Source organism: Podarcis vaucheri, assembly GCF_965113315.1.
Source record: "Podarcis vaucheri genome assembly, chromosome: 6".
NCBI classification, from domain to species: domain Eukaryota; kingdom Metazoa; phylum Chordata; class Lepidosauria; order Squamata; family Lacertidae; genus Podarcis; species Podarcis vaucheri.
In genome coordinates, this window is record NC_138764.1 from 3,920,768 (window position 1) to 3,941,313 (window position 20,546).

Genomic DNA, 20,546 nt, shown 5'->3' on the forward strand with positions numbered 1-20,546 from the left:
GATGGAAGTCACAAAAACCAGCCCCTTTCCCAAATAAAAATATCCCTCGCCTTCTGTGTTAAAATATTTTATATACTTCAACAAATCTTTCTTACACTAACAAGGCCTATTGTCCAAAAAAGTGCCAACAGGGAGAAGCAGATGCCTCCAAGCAAAGGGAAGCCGGAGCTCAGCAGTGAAGGCAGAGCAGGAAGTGGGGGGGGGAGGGGGGAGGAGGAGAGGCAGAGGGGAGGCCCTCCTCCCTTAGCAAGCATGGAGAGGACGCAGTGCTGTGCAAGAGGGGCGCTGCCCCCCCCGCCCCCCCCCCCGCCAGAGCAGTCATCTTGAGAAGTGCAGGCACAGGTTGACTTGCTCTTCTTTCGGATGGTGGAACCATTCGCCTGGCCTCCTTCCGTAAGGCTGAGACTGTAGGGGCAAAAAGAAGGGAGGTCTGGTCAAACTAGCTGGCTCTTCCAGATGGGAAAGGGGGGCTGCTGCAGTCCCCTTTCAGGTCCACTAAGGGGACAACCAGGTCATAAAGTACCTGCCACCTACTTTGGCTACTTGCCTTGGAAGACATTAGCTATGCCCAGTGTGGTATTCTGAGTCACAGAAGAGACCAAGAAGGTGCATGGAGCCTGAGACCACCAAGCCCCTCGTCATCTCATGAAGCATGTTGGTGTAAAACCTTAAATAACACATTTTCAGCTCAGCTCAAAACGGGGCTCTGGGAAATGGTGAAAGGTTTGGGGGAAACCTCTTAGCCTTTCTTGTGCTACAACATTTCCCTCCCACTTCTGCCAGTAACCATCTTGAAACTTCTTTTCCCTTTCTCTTTTTCTCACACAACCATATTGTTCAGTTTCCGTGAGTCTGCTGGTTCATGGAAGCTGCTATGTGTCAGGGAGAGAGCAGGACTATAAAAGTGGAAGTGCCAAACAATTCGAGCAAGAGCTGGCCAAGCTGCTTCTTGATATTTCTGCCTGTGCTTTCTCAGCCCTGAGAGAAGTCCTAGGTGGAGATGGGTTGGAGAAGGCTAATCTGAAGGAAAGACTCTGCGGCCAGAAGGGCATTTGCTTCCCTCACCAAAAGCTGAGCTGCCTTCTCTGGACTTCCCCACATGACAACTCAGCCCACATCAAGCGGCTTCCCTTCAGGGACTGCTTTTAGAGCCCAGGATTTTGGCTTACCAGGAAAATCCCTGCTCCTGGCCGTTCTGCTCTCCCCTAGACTGGTCTCCGGACATACTTCCTGCGGTTCTTGTCATCCACTTGCTCTATGTACCAGGTTCCTGGGAAGAGGTCATCCTTGGACCCGTGTGGGGTGTGGCCCACTGCAGAAGGACAAAGTAAGAAGGGGGGGGTAGGAAGGCAGAGGGAGGGAGCAGGACAATATGATGGGGGGGTGTCACCCACAAGACAGGCTGTGAACACTGGCTCTTCCTTCTACCGTGTGCACTTGGTGATCGGAGGTGGCTTAGGTCTTCAGGAGATAAGATGTTGGGGAAGGCTACTTTAGAAAACTATTACTCCCTTTCAAGCCTCCTAGAGAGAGACCCATTTATTCCCCAGAGCAATGGCAAATCTGTGTGCTGTGCTGAAGTGCCTTTAGAAACTCCACAGAAAGAAGAAAGTCCTTTTGCTCCAGAGGGTGCCTTGGGGCTGCTTTTCTAACTGCATTTCCAAGAGCTGAACCTGATTTTATATTTCCCACTCCCCATAAAGAAATATAACTTAATGAACATCATTGAAAATGCTCTCACCAGAAATGCAGAGCTCAAGTGGTTTTTGCAGGAGACATTACTAAGCAAGCAACTGGAGTTTAGCTTTCTCCCTTCAGATCTTTCCTGCCAAAGCCAGTTTACCTTGTGACAATGTCTTTCCAGGTCCTAAGGTAAAGCTTACTGCACCCAGGTGCACAGCTAAAGCGGCTCACATGCTCACCCAAGTGATGAGTGTCCTCTCTGAGTTTCATGATCTCAGAAAACTTCTCTGGGGGAACACATTTCCGGGAATCCAACCGAGTCTCCAGATCTGAAAGACTGGATACCAGTTTTTCCAGAGGGGAGCCTGGAAGAGAGAGGGCACACAGTTTCCCATGAGAAATCCTGCTGCTTCCAGGGACCCCAGCAACCCCAGATGTCATGGGTGCAGTAACATTTCCCCAACAAGGCAATGATTTTGGGGCAAACGATGAATTAACTGGCCTGGTTGGTTACTGTGCTGAAATGAGCCAAAAAACTGAAATGTGCATTTGGGAGGCTGCAAGAAGAGCTTCTGGGTGTAAGAGGAATGGCCCCATGCAGCGTCAGCACTGGGCACCATAGGGCAAACCCCAGGACCCCAGCAGGACCCACCAATGCAGACACTGGGGTCCTGGTTCCTTTTATATTTTCCCTTCTCCAGGGTTCAAAGGAGCACTGGACACCAGCATTTTCATTCCTCCAGTGCCCCAGCAATGTAGAGCGCAAGTAACTTTTGCAGGCAGCACAAACTCAGGATCCTCTAGGAGTTCAAAAAGTTTGAGAAGAGGAAAGGGAGCTCTACATCAAGAAGGGACTCACCTGGAGCAGAATTCTGGGTCACCTTCAGGGAGAACATGCTGGCTGCCAGTCCTGAGCCATAGGAGAAGACCCCAATTCTAGAGCCAGCCAGCTGCTGGGCAGAGAACCTGCCGGGATTGAGACCAGAAATGTCAGAAAGGAAAAGAAAGGGAAAGTTTCCTTTCTTCCCCAGAAATCACACCAGGCAAGGGCAAACATTGATGCCCCTGCAAAAATCATTACCTTGCAAAGACTTTTCCAGATGGTTGCAGTTTTGGGGTGAGATGCAATCACATACTTGCAAATTCAGCTGCCACAATTCAAGCTGATTTTGTGTTCTTCCACAACAAGCCCATTCCACACCCACCCACACCCAAACTGGCCTATTTGTGATAAGGCAAGTGATGAGAAATGCACAGGGAAGTGCAACATTGTATAACCCTGCAAACCAATCAGGATGAATGTTCAAATAAACAGGCTGCCTTGAGGCAACCTTCCTGGCTCATCCTGGTTTGCGGGGAATGGCAGGGATAGTGTGACAGAGGACGTGACGGAAACATGTTTTGGAAGGTTGTGTTGCAGTGTACAGCAGACGGGCAAGATGTCCAGCGGGTGGCAGGGGGTCAGCAACTTCCGTTGCTCCTTGGCGCTAATGTCAGAGATTTCTACACAGCCACAGCCTCCTCTCCCTGCCAGGCCAAAAGCAGCCCAGAGCAAGGCTGGCGAAGGGGACACACTGGAGAGAGGCTGGGAGGCCAGATCCAGCTGCCGATGAGCCACCCCAGGTTTAAAGTTTTAAAATGCCACCTTCTGCTTGAAAGCTCAGAAGGCAGCTAGCAACTGTCACAGGTTAAAACCAACAAATGCGGTACTACGCAAAACCCCCAAAATATAATGAGCAGAAACAGGAAATGTTTTCATGGGTATGTGAATATATACCCATATATATTCTGCAAGGGAGTGGGGGCCACAACTTCAGCCCTTATTTAGCAGAATTAATCACCTTGGCTAAGAGGATTTTTAATCATCAGAGAATCATGGCTTCACCCATACCAAGAATCCTGGGAATTGTACTTTACAAGGCGTGAAATACAGCTCCCAAAGAGTCTTTAAATGCATGGTGTGTTTGCAGCCCTTGCTTTCTGACCAAGCCTTATGAAACACGACTATTTTTGCCATTTCTGTGTCCTCTTCACCTGCCCTGGATTTGGAGTGGGAAGAATCCATTATTGGAAAGAGCAGGGGAGGCGTGGAAGGAAAGAGCAGGGGTGACTTACTGGGCCAGGAGAGATGCGAGGCAGCCGTACACTGAGGGAGTGTACATGTTTCCATTGCGAGCAGAGAGGAAGAGAGAGGGCTGTGTCTTCTGGCGGAACAACTCCTGGCTGGCCTTCTGGAAAGCTCTGTCCACCTCCTTGCTGGAGTAGGTTTCTTCCAACTTCACGTTACTAAAAGGGAAGGTGGGCAGTCAGTCCTGGCCCCAACTGTGGAATACCCTTTTCTCGGGGGGGTGGGGGGAGTGAGGCCAGGGAATACACAGAGGCATGGGGGTGCACTGAGCTTTCTCTGCTTGGCTTAATTTCCATAAGCACATTTTAATAAATTAACATTTTAAAAGAGCCTAAAACTTTCTCCATAGAGGTAGAGGTGGCAAGTTCAGTTAAATTCAAAGCTGGCAGAGAAATAAACGTTTGCTGGAGTTGTCCTCCTAGCCTTGCTGGAGGCGGAAGCCTTTCTTGCTTCCCCCGCTCCGATCAGGCTCAAAGTACTTTGCTGAGAAAGACCCCACTGCATAAAAGACATAAAGCATTTTTTAAAAATCACTTGACTTTCAGTTGCTTCAGAGGTTTGCTCAGGTTAATTGTTAGTTTTACAGGATTAATTATTAATACTGGGTTTTGCCTTTTTATCCGTTTTCAATCTTTGAGAAAAGTAATTTATAAATATCTAAACAAATAAAACAGATACATAAGCTTTCCCAAAGAATATAATTTTTTTCTATTGGCAAATATGAAGGAAGTTGAGGATGTAATAGGTGCACTGAAGGCTTTGCTGCTGGCCAAGGGGTGGCTTCGCGTGGGAAGATCAGCAAAAGACAGGACTCTGCCTCAGCAGCCGGCAGGTGAGTTTGACAATGGGTGAATAGAAGCTAATGGAGATAAAGGAACTTCAGGTGAATTTCAAGTCAGGGATGAGAGCTAAGGGTTATCATCTCTACAAGAAAAGAATGCCAGCCCCGTCTCAGTCCCAAGGCAGGTGTGAGCAGATGACTTGCAAGGTCTCCGTTGTTTTCCTGGAAGTGCAAGGTCAGCCAACCAGAGGCAGGTGCAAAAGACGGAGGGAGGAGGGGCAGGGGAGACCAGATCCAGACACCACACCCTCTCTCAGAGGACAGAGCCATTGATCTACCATGCGGCATGAGCTGGATCCTAGGACAACCTGCATACGCAAGTCCTGTACATCTGAGTTACTTCAGATAAGAAAGCCTAATCATTTTAATGGGAAGAGGGGCTTTCATTTTTACATTGGAGCTAGTCCACTGTAGATCATGCAAGGATCTAGATCCATCTTCTGCCCATCCCTGTCCTGAAGAACTTCTAAGAACAAGCTTGCCCCCTGTCCCACTATCTTCTCCAGTTCTTGGGTGATGTCTTTAAAAAAGGTAAAGGTAAAGGACCCCTGACAGTTAAGTCCAGTCGCAAACGAATCTGGGATTGCAGCGCTCATCTTGCTTTACTGGCCAAGGGAGCCGACACAGTTTTTCTGGGTCATGTGGCCAGCATGACTAAGCCGCTTCTGGCGAACCAGAGCAGTCCACGGAAATGTCATTTACCTTCCTACTGGAGCGGTACCTATTTATCTACTTGCACTTTGACATGCTTTCGAACTGCTAGGTTGGCAGGAGCAGGGACCGAGCAATGGGAGCTCACCCCATCACTAGAATTTGAACCGCCGACCTTTTGATCGGCAAGTCCTAGGCTCTGTGGTTTAGACCACACAAAGCCACTAATAAAGGAAGCTACACTCCACTGACCTGAAGTCCTTCAGCCCCTGGTAGACCCCACACTCGACATCAGGGTTGCGGGAGGCCAGGAAGTCGTTCAGCAACACCCTCGCCAGAGACTTCTGCACCAGCTTGCAGAAAGGTGTGTGGAAGATCATGAACTGGAAGTCTTCGAGGGTGCACTGCTTGGAGATCCCAGCTGCCTCGGGGGTAGAAGAAAGCATCAGAGAGATGGAGCCCCCCCCCCCCCGCAACTGCACCCAGGAAACGAGACGTGCAGTGGAGACACACCACCTGCTCAGCCCTAGCATGCAAGATGTTACCCCCCCAAAAAAAATAGCTAGCACAGGTGCCTGCTTTTCATAGTGTTCACATGATCCTCCCAGTGCCAACCCACACATTCCCACCCCCAACTTCAGTTAGGATTCTCCTGATCTGCTGATAATGTGGTGGTGGGGGGTAGGTAATCCAACATAAAATTGGTGGTGGTGGTGGGGCTATGTTCACCACCCTGAGATTATTCATCTTTGGATGAAGGGCAGAATACACATTTAATAAATTATCACCATAATCAAATTGTAAATTACCCAACTGTGGATGTAAAGAAGCATTTCTGGATGTTCTGGGGACCTTTTGCTTTGGGGTTGTTTTTTTTAAAGGGAGGGGATGTTTTCCTGGGGGCCACAACCACCTTTTCCCTCACCCCCTACTTCTGTGGGCAAAGTACTCCTCAGTGGCTGTGGGGGAACACTAGGTGTGACACACAGCTCTCCCCCCAATCCACTCTTTTGTGCATGTTCATGTGTATTGGAAAACTCACAACGGACCTTAGGCTTCTGGAGCTCAGGGAGGGTGGGGGACACCCAACCTCGATGTGAACAGAGCTTCCCACTTGTGTAGATAGGAAAGACAGAGCCAAAAGCCCCCCCCCACCAGGTGGGGCGGGGTTTCTCCCTCAGCACCCTGGCTGCTGGCTCACTGAGAGGGAGGCTGGGAGGTTGGCATGGTGCAAGCACCCTGGCAGGACCAGCGTGAGGGCTTTCCCAGTGCATTTGAGGCACACTGACCTCCTTGCCACCTGGCCCCCTCCTGCTTCCAGTAAGCAACAGCAACCTAAGCAGAGCAGCTCCTCCCCAGCCCTTCTGGACAAGGTTCAACCAAAAGCAGTCGGGTGCAAATGAACGTGTGAAGAAGCACGCATGGACAATTGAGATTGGCGTGGTCCATGTGCACATTCATGCTCTTGTGTGCCCACAGCCAGGAAGGAAGGCACGGCTGACCGTTCTCCCAGCCACACTGACCTTTCTGCCACTGGCTCTCGATCTTCTTGCGATATGTGGCATAGCACCGATCCAAGGCTCGAAAGTAGCACTGGATGGAGAGCTGCCCATCCACCACAGGATACTCTGAAGCCAAGTCTGGCTTATAGAAGTCATAGACATGTTCCATGTGGGTCCCACGAAGACCTTGGCAGGAAAAAGTCACAGGTGAGCTTGCGTGGTGCAGCAGTAATTCTGCTAGCACATTTGAAAGATAAGCAGATTGGATGGGAGACCACATGGTGAGATGCCTGCATTGCAGGGGTTGGACTAGATGACCCTTGGGTGTACCTTCCAACTCTACGGTTCTATGACATCCCAGTATTAGCAATGGCAACAAAGGGAATAATCCTCCAGTTATTAACCATTGCACTTGAGGTAAAACCCACAGATACCCCTAATAACTTTTTCTTAGTCTGACTGGTGCATTTTCTGCTTGACACGCTTGGTTTATGCTTCCAAGCTATGCATCTTTCTCCCAGGTTCCATTTCAGTGGCATCACCTTGTCTAGGAGCAAAAGTGCAAAAGGAGAGGGAGAATCTACTGGGGGGGGGGGGCAAAAGATGCTAAAGCAAAATTCCACCCTGAGCCAACACTAGTGTTGCCCAGACACTGATGCCTATGTCCAAAATAAAAGAACCTGGCTAGCTCTCTCCCTCTCTTTTCTTTTTTAACTCAGGGAGCTCCGAATCTCTGGCAGCTACTCTAAGAGCTACTAGGCAGAAGGGCCTATTCTCCTCCCTGAAAAGTTTGCCTGCCCCTCTGGGTGCAGAAAAGGAGGAGAAGCCCCCCCCCCCCGCATTTGCAGCTTTCCATATGAATTCCTGAAAACTGTGTGAGAGAGGATGCATTTGACTATTTTGGCAGAGATGTGCTGCTTTCCCACCAGCAAGAGCTCCATGAATCTCCAGCCCAGCACACCACAATGGACTCATTCATGCAGGCTTAATCTGTTTGCATAGAGGGGCTTATGAAGCCTGGCAGAAGTTCATCTTTGACTGCCCTGGTTCTCTTCTACATTTGCACTTAAGCAAATCCACAGATCGGACGTCATGTCCCACTTGTTCTGTGCTGCATGGATGTAGTCAGAATTTTCTTCGAGGGGGCAGGCTTTATGTTAGGAGGGAAGAACCCAGTTATCTGTGATGCAATTGGTCAGTTAGTTAAGCATTTTTATTTATTTTCTTGGTTGGGGCGGCAGCTGCCCCCCTTGCACCCCTCTGGCTATGCCCACGTCCAGTGGGCCTGTTGGGACACAGGCAGTGTGAATGTGTCAGCCACCCAGTCTGCCCTCTTGCAGCAGGAGGGGGGATGTTGCATGCTCCCCCCCATCCCGTCCTCCCTTTTTATTTTTATTTTAATGGCATGGTTTCAACTGTGACCATAGCACTCGCTTCAGCCAATGCAGAAAAATCTAATGGATGGCTGGTCGGTTATGGATAAAATCCCTCGCTCTGCAAAGCAAGCTTTTTAGACATGGCCGCGTTTGGATACTCACCTCTCTCTAAGGCCAGGGGAGCATCTGGTCCAACCAGCATAGCTACGGCTCCAGCACCACCAGTTGGCCGCGCATTCCCGGTGGCATAAACAGCAATATCGCCACAAACCACCAAGGCATAGCGTCCTGGCATGGGAAGAGCATCACCAAAGTGTCAGGGCTGATGACGAGGAAGGCAGGAAAAGCTCTTCCTGGTCTGCGTCATCATAAAAACGTATCAGTGTTTCACTTGCAGGTGTGAGCTGCAATATAATAACAGCTACTTCTGAATCTCTGTCTGTCTGTCTGTCTGGCACTTCACACAGTCAGAGGAGGGGGGAAAGACAAATCCCTCCCCCCACCAGCTTACAGTTTAACTATGACAATAGTGAGTGAAGAGAAGTACTTAAAAAGAAGCAAAAGAATGGCAGCACCTTACAACTGAAATAACAAGCACACACACACTGTTCATAGGCAATTCCATGTAAAGATCTCACACATCTAGTTTGGCCCTGAGGACTGAAAAAATAAATGGCTGGCAGAGACCATGCCTGATACTACAAAGCAAAGGTACGATATGAAAAAGGAGAGCCTTCAGTCCTTATTAACCTACTCATACTCTCCCAAAATGCTTTAACTGTTTTTCCAATAAAATGCACAGCAAAACAGGTATTCTTGTTTTCTGCTAAGCCAAAAACACACAGGTTTCTAGGTATAAGAGTTTTGCAAGTAGCAATGATGAAATGGTGAACCCACCATCTCTCTCTTTAGGCCTGTTAGGCATGGAACAACCCCCAGAAAAGAATTATTCTGGACTTGAGGAAAGCACAGCTGTCTTCCCAACAGCCAGAGGCTTCCAAGGATCTTCTGAGTGGAGCACAAAGATAATGGACTTCCCCTCTTGCTTGTCCCCAGAATCTGGCATTCAGAGGCACCTCTGAACATAAGAAAAACCTGCTGCAGTGGCGGACGTTGGGGTCTCCTAAACTTCAGTGCCTGCCTCTCATGCTCTATTCCTCTAAACCATAGTTGCAGCACCCCCCCGCAAAGCTGAGGTTCCGTGCCCAGTGGGACCAGACTGGTTGCATCCCCCGAGATCCACCTCTGGCCACCTTGCCCAGCCTCCTCTTCTCACAGGGGCCGCCCCGATACCTGTGGGAAACCAGGGGGCAGAACTAGAGCCCAAGAGCAGCCCTCTCCCTCCCAGGGTCTCCAACAACATGTCAGCGATGACAGCGAATTTGTGGTGGATTTATACTGGACCACCCATCGTTCTGCTTTATTTGTCGCTCTGGGATGCTTCCCAAAATATTGCTGCCTCATTGCCACCTGGAGGGGGCACTCTAGCACAACAGAGCAACAAAGGACAGACAAAAGAAACAAACAAAGCCTAGAACATTTGTGGCATGAAAAGTTTGAGGGCTTCATCATGACATTATGGGACTTGTACCAGTTGGAGACAAAGCAGGAAGACCACCCAACAAATATTTTGCAGGCGCAAATAGTATCAGGAGTAGGATTGCGTATAACCGCCCCAAGACCACCTCAAGCATAAACAATATGAGAACATTGCTGTTTCCTTTTTGTAAACTACTTTGAGGTTGGTTTGCTTTTACTACCAAGCGGTATATAAATTTTAATAAACACATGATCATAAATGCACAGTAAAGAGGGCTGAAGGCACAGATGGCAGCCCGTTCCACATCTTCACGATGCCTTGTGTCTTCACTTTTGCCTGTCCTTTTGCCTTCCTGCATCTTCTGCCAGTCAATGGACCAGCAGATGGGCAGAATCATGCAGGAAGAGCCTCAATCAGTGGAAATGTATGACTAAGGAAGGGAGACCAGACTGTGGCCTTGGAGGTCTTTCTTGGGTGGGGGCCTGCCCTACTTGACCCAACAAAGGAGCCTCCTTTGATCATAGGTTTACAGCAGTGGCTGCTTTATTTTCTAATAAAATCCCTAAAACTGGTCTTTTCCATCGCTATGGAAAACTGAGCTTCTCACCATGGTCCCTATCAGTTCACATCCTGTCTAAGGATCTCTATTGTGTTAACATTGCCCAACTCTGCTGCATTAAATCAGTTATCAGTCCATAAAGGGACCTGTTCCATTTCCTCTAAGTTTACTCAGAAACCTTTCAGGAGAAACTTCGTCAAAAGCTAAGCATGGGAGCGCGAGGACACATCTCCTCCCATATCTGCAAGGGCTGAGAAAATTTGGTCCATTGTAACTATGATTAAGCTAACTTATTGTAGATACATACACTCTCAAAGTATAATTCTTTCCTTACAACCTGAAAGGCAGGACTTCTCTTTGCAGAAACCATAATAATAATCCTACTATATGCTTGCAAAGTTTATCCAGATAATTGCCTGGCTCTCTTGGCTCTCTATCTCTCTTTAAATGGTTTTCCTTCCAAATCTCTGGTCAGGAGATGTATTTTTGTTAGAAGACCTATGACTCATAAGTGAGAGCGAACCACTCGGCTTGAACAATCTGCAACTCTCACTCAGCTGTCTCTGGGAAGACTCTGCAATATGGAAGAGAAGGGCTGCATCTCTGCACAGTTGGCATTCAGAGGCAAACACTTCTTGCTTTGTTCCTTTCCTGTATGCTTGTGACAGAACTTAGCAACTAGATTCTTCTGTACTGCTAGAAACAATGGCCTTGTGTCTCCTTGAGGTTTGTCTAGCAAATAATTTTTTTTTAGACAGGGAGCAGTTTTAACCTCTTTACTCCCATAATACAGGGGTGAGGATCTAGCAGGTGGGCCACCTGATGGGAGGGCATACCTGTCATCAGGTGTAGGGTGGGCGTGGCTTGGCCAAAATAGCCTTGCAGGCCAAATGGTGGACTAATTAGCCTGATGGGCTGGAAGCCCCCCATCCCGGCTGTACATTCTCTAGCTCTTTTTCTCTCCCCCCCCCCCCGGCTAGCTCTCCCCTGGTCCGCTTCGCTCCTTGTGTCCCTCAGAGAGACTCTGGGAACTGTGGTGCCGCAAGAGAATCTATAGAGTCTACATGGCACCCACCAAATTCCTTCTCCTCCAGGAGCACAAAAGTGAACCGCCACAAGCTTTCTTTAACGTGAGGAGAATGGGCAGCCCCAATGTCTCCTGGTGGCAGAAGTATAAAACTGCAAAATGCTACCCTATAGCAAAAAATGGGACAAAACCTGCCTGGGAGAGTCACTTAAGCAGCATGCCTTCTCCACAAAAAGCTCCAGGAATAGGAAGTATCATTTGCTGAGTGGAGCCAAGAAATGTCACATAATGTTTTACTCACAGAAACTTCTGAAAATTCCAAAGGAGGGAAATTTGAGGGTGATTCCCACACAGTCCAGCCTCCTAAACATTTCCAAACTGTCTCCTGGTGTGAGACCTCAGGCAAGTGTTTGTGGCCCCGAGGCTTCAAGTTACACCACCTGTTATTCTGAGACCGGCTGACCCCATCCATGCCTTAGAGATGGGGTGTAGGCAGGCATGGAAGGATATATGACTGGGCCAAGTCGGCCCTGTGGACGTGCCTGGATGCTTGTTTTTGGAGAGGACACCTTCCAGGTGGGGGTCTGAGGGGGTGCCACTGAGACCACCATCACTTACCATCCCAGGAGCTGGACTCAATCCAGTCAGCTGCGTTGAAGAGGGAGGCTGTTCCTCCATAGCAGGCATTGGTGGTGTCGATGCCTTCAACATCTGTGTTTCCTGAATCTTCAAAGAGCTGCATCAGAACTGTCTTGACAGCTTTGGATTTGTCAATGATGGTCTCTGTGCCAACCTCTAGTCGGCCGATGGACTCCCAGGGCAGGCGGCTTCGCTCTACCAGACGCTGCACGACTGTCAGGCACAAGGAGTTGATGTCCTCATGGGCTGCACAGAAGCCCATCTGCTTCTGTCCCAGGCCCACAGTGTATTTTCCAGCCTCCACCCCATCATACTTCTCCAGCTCCACCTGATCCACATACTGGGAAGGGAAGTACACCTCCAGAGCAAGGATGCCCACATCACTGGGCCAGGAGGGATTTGCCTGGTGGTGCACAGAGCCTTTGGAGAAACTGCAAGGCAAGCAGAGAGGAGAGTTTCCTTACAGTCTACAAAGGAAGAGGATCTCTGGCTGCTCAGACAAGATGCATGTAACCAAACAGATTTCCCCATGGCATTGCTTTCCTCAGAACTGTCTCCATGGTGGATCACCACAAAGCAGCTGCACTGACCTCTCCACAGAGGTTCAAAAGGGATACTTGGCCAGGGGGTCGGATTTAAGCCCTGGGCCCCGAACAGTGCATCTCCTTCCGAATGAGCTCCCTCCCCAGCTCTGCTTACAATTGCATCCTAGTGAGCAGTGCTTCTCAAACTTTTTTCTCTGGGCCACACTTTCAGAATAAAAATTTGCTCATGCCACACCATTTTTTTTAATTGATAAGAAAGAAAAGCATTGGAAAACAAAAAGAAACTGTCAGGGAACTGACATCAGAGCAGAGGGGAGAGGCGAGGCTCCCAGATTCTGCAGGAGAGGGAACGAGTAAGGGAAGAGAGAGAGCGTCATCTGGGGAAGGAAGTCCAGGTGACACCAGGAAGAAGGGAGAGGCAGAGAGCCTCTCGGAGGTGAGGCTCCGAGACTCTTCCAGTGAAGTCAGTGAGGAGGGTGGAGGACCACCACTCGGCACGCCCACTCTGCGCAGAAGGCTTCCGCGCAGAGAGGCGAGGAGGAGGTTGTCCGTTAAGGAATTCTTATGCTGGAAGAAATTTAGGAGACGCCCACTCACGGATTCTGCTAGCGACTGAGCAGCAACGCCAAGGGCTGCTCAGTCAGGGAAAGACACAACCACCCCTAAGCAGTTTGGAACAGCTGGAGGTTTACACACAAGCAACCCCAATTCCCGTGACAGAAACAACTCCTAGCAGTGCTTGATTTATAACACAGAACACAACTATTTTATCATATGATCATGGGGCAGCCAGAAAGCATCAAACAATGCAGCTACATAAGAATGTGGATCATTCCCCAAATGGATTGTTCTTCAATCTTCTGGTCGCCCTTGCCCTCCTCTCCTGCCACACCCTCTGAAAACCAATGCTAGGGAGAGTCTCTAACATCCTGCTCCTAGGTGACGTATCAGAAGGCCTTCTCCCTGGCCAGCCAGCTCTGGAACTCTTTCTGCTGTGACATTTAGACACCAGCTCAAAACATTTTGGTTAAATGTGTTCATCATTCTTCAAAACTTCCCGCATTTCTATTTTTATGTTTTATTGTACCGTTCTTCTGAGAAAGGCTCTTGTAGGATTCTCTGTCTTTCCAAAGGCAGGTAAAAACCTTTGAGAAGTTCTGAGAAGCAGAATCTCTGTTTTTTGCTTCTGTTTTTTGCTCCTGCTTTGTTGTTGCTGCTATTGTTTTTATTATGTGCATCCCACTTTTCCCCCAAGGAGCTCAAGGTGATGCGGATGGTTCTTCCCCCGCCCATTTTATTAGCACAACCACCTTGTGAGGTGACGGGTTGAGAGTGACTGGCCTAAGGTCACCCAGTGGTTGGGATTTGAACCCTGATCTCCCAGGCCCTAGTCCAACGATCTAACCACTGCACCACACTGGCTTTCCTTCTTCTTTCTGTGACGAGTGCATTGCGCAATTTTTATTGCTGTTGTTTCTACTTTATAAACTACTGGGTTTCCCCCCAGAAATATTTTAAGATTTAAAAAATGAGATGTGACCTTCTGCCCCACCCCCACTTTGAGGAATGGCTTTGAGCTGTGATGCCCCTTAACATTGTCACATCTGCTGCAACTTGGACCCGGGTGCCGTCTGATACAACATTCTTGGTTCCTTTGCCTCCTCATGGACCTCCTTACCATCCCATATCCTAACCCTAAGATTCCTGTGTTATAATCTCACCCTGCACACTGACTCTTATCAGGAGGTTAATGTTTAATTGAAAGGTCTTTGATTAAGCTGATGCAAGGTCAACATTTCTGGACACAGCTTGAGTTCAGGTCCAAAGGGCAAATGTATTTTTTCAAACTAGATTTGTATTCTTGCCCTTTAACAAAACCCACTCTCAATTCATTTTTTGAAAGATCCACCCCCCTGTTTTTGTGCCATATTGGTTTATTCTGCTCTTGGTTTTATCATAGGAAACTGATCTAAGAAATTTGTCCAGGTTTTAATGTGTTTTATTAATTTTTTGAACTTTTTTGGTAGCTAATTTGAGTTTATTTTATAAAGAAAAGGAGGGCATAATAAATTTAATGATCAGTCAAACAGAAAAGCAAACATGTTCTCCGGTTCCTCTGCTAGTGGCTCTACTTTGTCAATCCACTTTCCCCCATCACTCAGTGCCTGGTCTAAGGTCAGTTTGGATGCAGAACGTTTTCTCCCTTAAGGGATTTGTGTGCAGGAAGGAATGCAGGATCACAATGTTGTGAAGGAAGCCCAAGTCCATCCATGGATTCTGCAGTCAGGATCTCTGAGCAGGAGCAGTAGGAACTTTGTCTCCCACTTGTGGATTCTGCCTGCAAAACACTTCTGTGAAAATGTTTGCTGGATACAGGCTATTGGTGCAGCTAAAATATGGGAAATGCAGCCAGATATCAATATTCCTCTTTTTGTCATGTAGAAAGATTTTCATGAGTGCTTTCATGAGGCACCCCTTGAGCTATTGGTTCCTTTGTACTGGCAGCCTCCAGGTATAAAAATCCACAAATACTCTCCCAAAAGTTGGAAAGGAACTGGTGGTAATTGTTTTGGAAGGTGTGACATTAAAAACACACACACACAACTGGTGTGGTTGTTGTACGGAAAAGGACTTTTCAATAATGGCCTGTTTTCCATTTTCAAGTAGGATGCAGGTGAGTCTAGAGAAAATGTAAACCTGCTGCCCTTTGTTAACTCCTGCATTCCTTAGAGCATCATCATTTTGTCAAAGCCTTCTAGGCAGATCATTTATATATTTCAAAACTTGTGCGAAAGGTCCTGTTTACACAGGCTGAGGCTGTCAAGGCTGCCCCCTTCCCCCTCCAGCCTCCTTACCTCTTTTGCTGCACCATTGCTGGCAAATGGACTCGCCCAGGGGGCCTTTGCAATGTCCGTTTCATCGGCCAGCAGCGCTTTGCATTGCTGAAAAGCCGGAACATTTTCACAGGCTGGCTGGAGAGTCAAGCTAAGCTGGGGAGTGAATTCCTCGCAAACCCCACTGGCTTTTAAAGCGATTCCCTGAGCCCCCACAGCAAAGCCCAACTAAGTCCCTCCCCACCCTTATCAAAGAAGCCAGTGGGATGTACTTCGCTATTTCCCAACTAAAGGTCATAGCACACTGACGGATCTAACAGGCTTGAACACCCTTTTTTTTGCAGCATTAGTCCTGGGGATTCCTTACTTTGAAGACACCAGTCATCTCTAAGCCCTGAGCCTTGCTACCCTCAGGGGTTCCCGTCCCAAGGAAGAGCCCTTCTGCTTCTTCCTCTCCCTCTCCACCCTCTGCAAGAGACAAAATGCTCACTTTCTATACAGTGTTTTCGCCAGCTAGGCAAATAGCACTAAGAAAGAGGTATTTAGATCAAGAAAATGCCAGGGAGGAAAGGGTTCACAAAAGTCTCCTCTGCTAGCCCCTCACATAAGGCAAGAACCGAAGAAAAGCCTGGCAGAGAGATCAGGCCAATGGCCCCCTCGTTCTCACCGTGGCTGAAGAAATGCACATAGGAATCCCGCAAGCAAGAGCTCTGTCCCACCTGTGGCTTTTATTTCTTAAATTACTATACTGTCCTTCATCCGAGGGTCCCAGGGCAGTTTTCAATAGAGAACCATGAAAATAAATAAAATAATAAATAATAAAATAAATAAATAAAATTGATTATTGTCAGGGAACTGCCATCAGAGGCACGGGAGAAGGAGAGGGTCTCTGATTCTGCAGGAGAAGGTCCCAGCGCTAGGGGGAGACTCAGCTGGGAAGAAGGGGAAGAGAATGAGTGTAACACCAGGGATCCAGGAGAGCAACGGGACAGGGAGGTGCAGGGGCTCCAGGACTCTTCGTTGGAAGTTAGTGAGGAGAGCCCAAGCACCCCGCTGCCCACGCCCACCCTGCGCAGGAGACTCCCGCGCAGTGAGAGGCGGAAACGATTGGGCGTCAAACAACTCTTATGTTGGCAACGCTTTAAGAAACTCCCACAGACAGATTCTATGAGTGACTAAGGGCAGCCACGCTGAGATGGGCTGCGCAGTCCGGAGGGCTTAACCAGGCAATCCGATGCTCAAACGGAGCAGGATTACGCACGAGTAACTCCCAACCACTACAATTATTATTATATGTCAGGGGTTCAGAAGCAGAGACGCAGAGAAGGGTGGAAACAGAGAGCGAGGGGGAGGAAACCGAAGGGAGAATGAGTGATGATGACGACCCGAGATCTCCAAGCCTAAGCAGTGAGTCAGAGGACTCCCAAAAGGGAGCCCCAGTGAGCAGAGCAAGGGGGGGATCCGGGGGGACACCCCAGGAGGAAGGGAACAGAGGAGATTCAGAGAGCAGCAGCTGGAAGTCGGGACCTACGCTCAAGACTGAGAGCAGCAGGGAGGAAGGCAGCCAGGCATCGGGTTCCGGAGGCCGTCAGCAGGAGGGAGGGCACGAGTCAGGGGTGGTCACGCCCTCCTCAGAGAGCGAGGCAACGGTCAAGAGGAAAGTAGAGAGTTGGGCGCGCGCGCCAAGTTCAAATGCAGCGGAAGCTGGAGCAGTAAGCAGCCCGGAGAGTGAACCAGGTCCCAAAGCCCGCCGAAAGGAAGCGGAAGGATCAGGGGGGTCAGCGTCAGAGGAGAGTAGAAGGGAGGAGTCCCAGGGGGGCAGAAGGACCCAGAGACGTAGGGAGAGGCGAAGGAGGTGGAGCAAGGCTAGGGTATTAAGCTGGTGTGCAAGAGGCGGGGACTCAGATGGGTCTTCGCCGACCTAGGGCAGAAGGTGTAGAGCTGCACGCTGCAGTTCGGAAATGAAACCTGTAACTCAATAAAGACTCTTTTAAAGTGGACGCTGTGTGGCGTGGTCCTATGTGAGCTGGGACCTGGTAGCAGCTCTGACAGTAAGACCCATCTCTTCAAAGCTTCAGAAACCTGAAACCTCGCAGCGGGAGCAGAAGCCGCTAGGGGAGGAAGAGGGGTGTCTGTAAGCAAGCTCACAAAGGTTAGCAAGATGACGGAAGAACAGAGGATCTCCGCGCTGCAAGAGGCAGTGAACCAGTTGTCCTCAGAGGTATTGGCTTCCAAGAAACGGGAGGAGGAGACTACAGCCGCCTACAGAGACCTACACGCCAGGTTTGAAATGCTTGTTAAGCAAGGGCAACCGGGACCCAGACCGGAGGGCGTGGGATTGGCACGGAGAGCAGGAGGGCTTGTGGCTCACTTCGATGGGACTTTGCAACAGTACCCTAATTTTAGAGCAGACGTAATGTGCGCACTGCAACTGCTGGCAAAAGACTTTAGAGATGAGGAAGAGAAGGTGGGGTTCATATTGTCCCATTTGCATGGGGATGCCAAAGCCTGGCTGCGCAATTTGTGGAGGGATAAAGATCCGGCGCTTCAGAATGCAGATGCCTTTATCAAAGCGATGGATGCGTGTTTTTTGTCTACTATTGATGTGGATCTTGCCAGACGGGAGATTCATGGACTAAAACAAGGGAGGGCGAGCGTCAGGCAGTATCACGCCCGATTTTTTGCGCTGGTCAGTGCTTTAGAATGGGATCGGGATTCGCCCCCTGTCAGAGACCTCTTCTGGGAGGGTCTAAGTTCTGCGGTTAAGGATGAAATTGCGAGGGGGGAGAGGCCCCGAAGCACGCAGGAGGTGGTCCAAAGGGCGCTGACTGTGGGGGTGAGGCTGGAAGAACGTCCATGGTGCAGAGATGAAGGACGTGGAGGGCGCGAAGCAGCGAGAAGTTTCTCTTTCGTTCCGAGGGAAGCAGCGCGTGCGCAATCCACACCTCCGCCAGGAGGGGGAGGGGAACCGATGGAGGTTGGAGGTGCAAGGGCTCAGTCAGCAGCCAGAGCCCTAGCACCGGCAGCAGTGAAAGCGAAGCCTCCTAGAGGGAACAGGAAGTGTTACATCTGCGAGGATCCAGGCCATTTGGCGAAGGAGTGTCCCCGGAGGCTCCACAAGCACACTGCAGCCTCAGCAATGGTGACTGCAGCAACGCAGCAAGGAGAACCACAGCAGGGAAACGACGATGTCTGGCTGGAGACGGAGGCACTGGGGCCCAGCCAGACGCATCTGTGAAGCAGTCCCCAGCGATATTGCAACCCACGGATCCCCTCCCACCCAAACCAGTAGTGCAGCTCACAGCGTCTCTCCAGCTACCCAACGGCGTCACTATCGAAGTGCCGCTTTCTGTGGATTCTGGAAGCAACGCAGACTTTATAGCGCAGAGCTTTGTGGAGCAGCACGCTATACAGCTATTGCCTGCCACTCTGCCCCTGCAAGTCGTCACAGTGGATGGCAGAGAGTTGCTAGGGGGGCAGGTGGTGAAGCAGACGCCACCAATGGTGATGCGCCTTGGCAACCACAGGGAAGTCATCAGTTTTAATGTCACCCAACTGTCGGACACGCCCATTGTGTTGGGCATGAGTTGGCTGGACAGGCACAGTCCGACACTGGCTTGGTACCAGAGACAACTGATCTTCGGCTCCTCTTATTGCGCAGAACACTGCATCCTGCCCCGACGGGAGGGAGAGGAGGAGGAATCACAACTGCAGTTGGGAACGTTGCAAGCGGTCCCCCACAAATACGCGAACTTTTTGGAGGTCTTCTGCGAGAAGGAGGCGGACAAGCTACCCCCTCACCGGCCATATGACTGCAAGATTGACCTCCTACCGGGGGCGACGCTGCCGAAGGGGCGGCTATACTCCATGTCTGAAGATGAAATGCAGGAACTCAAACAGTTCATCGAGCATAATCTGGAGCGTGGCTTCATCAGAGAGTCCAAGGCAGTGGGGGGCAGTCCCGTTTTCTTCGTGAAAAAGAAAGACACGCCCCAAAAAAGACTCGTTGTGGACTACCGCCTTTTGAACCAGATGACCAAACCGTCTGATTACCCCATGCCCAGGATTGACGACCTCCTCGCGACGGTGCGCAAGGGACGCGTGTTCACCAAGTTGGACCTACGAGGGGCGTACAATCTCATCCGCATGCGGGAGGGCGATGAGTGGAAGACGGCCATGTTCACACCGCTGGGCACCTACGAGTACAGGGTTATGCCCTTTGGATTACAAAATGGCTCTCACTGTTTTCAAGCTTTTATGCATCACGTGTTGGAGGGACTCCTCTACAAAACATGCGTCTGCTTCCTGGATGACATCCTGATTTTCTCGGACTCGCAGCAAGCTCACGACCGAGACGTGAGGGAGGTGCTCAGCAGGTTGCAACAACATAGACTGTACGCCAAGCTGGAGAAGTGCCAGTTCGACACGACGGAGGTGGATTTCCTGGGATACAAGTTGTCGGACAAGGGGATAGCCATGGACAGCACCAAGGTTCGTGCGGTATTGGATTGGAAGAGCCCGCGCAACCGGAAGGAGGTCCAGCGGTTTGTCGGCTTCGCCAACTTCTATCGCAAGTTTATCAAGGGGTTCGCGATGCAGACGGCAGCAATTACGGACACGCTCAGCTCCAAAAAAAAGAAATTCATCTGGACGGAGCAGGCGGAGCAGTCCTTTCAAGCGCTCAAGCATCTCTTCGCATCGGAGAAGCAACTGCTGCATATCGACCCCAGTAAACCGTTGAGGGTAGAGACAGACGCGTCAGACAGAGCCGTGGGAGCTGTTCTGCTGCAGCGAGACCCGCAGGGGGTGTGGCGGCCGGGAGCGTTCTACTCCAGAAAGCTCAGCAAGTCGGAGCAGAACTACACCATCTGGGACAGGGAGTTGCTGGCCATTCATGCAGCTTTCAAGGCGTGGAGGCACTTCCTAATCGGCGCCAAGCACACGGTGCAGGTCTGCACGGACCACAAGAATCTGGAGCACTGGCGCACGGCTCAGTTCCTGAACCAGAGGCAGATACGTTGGGCGGAGTTCTTTGCTGACTTCAATTTCCGAATAGAGTACGTCCCAGGCGACACCAACATCATGGCGGATGCACTGTCCCGAAAACCGCAATACCTAGAAGAGGTGACGCCAGCGGCGGCCATGCACATCTTCGCACCGACGGCGTGGGCGTGTGCCTCAGCTACAGTAGACCTGGATGCGGTGCGACGTGCATTGCGGG

The 20,546-nt window shown here is 50.1% G+C and overlaps 1 protein-coding gene across 1 annotated transcript; it reads right to left on the reverse strand.

Moving 5' to 3' along the window:
• Window positions 1-51: 51 nt before the first annotated feature.
• On the reverse strand, window positions 52-15,522 carry HMGCS2 (3-hydroxy-3-methylglutaryl-CoA synthase 2). Its single transcript, XM_082226672.1, has 10 exons — window positions 15,347-15,522; window positions 11,926-12,377; window positions 8,344-8,469; window positions 6,827-6,991; window positions 5,556-5,724; window positions 3,799-3,969; window positions 2,543-2,649; window positions 1,923-2,048; window positions 1,170-1,312; window positions 52-405 (listed from the first exon to the last, which is right to left on the reverse strand). The coding sequence occupies exons 1-9, from the start codon at window positions 15,448-15,450 to the stop codon at window positions 1,206-1,208; spliced, it is 1,527 nt and encodes a 508-aa protein (XP_082082798.1). The 5' UTR covers window positions 15,451-15,522; the 3' UTR covers window positions 52-405; window positions 1,170-1,205.
• Between the last annotated feature and the right edge of the window lie 5,024 nt (window positions 15,523-20,546).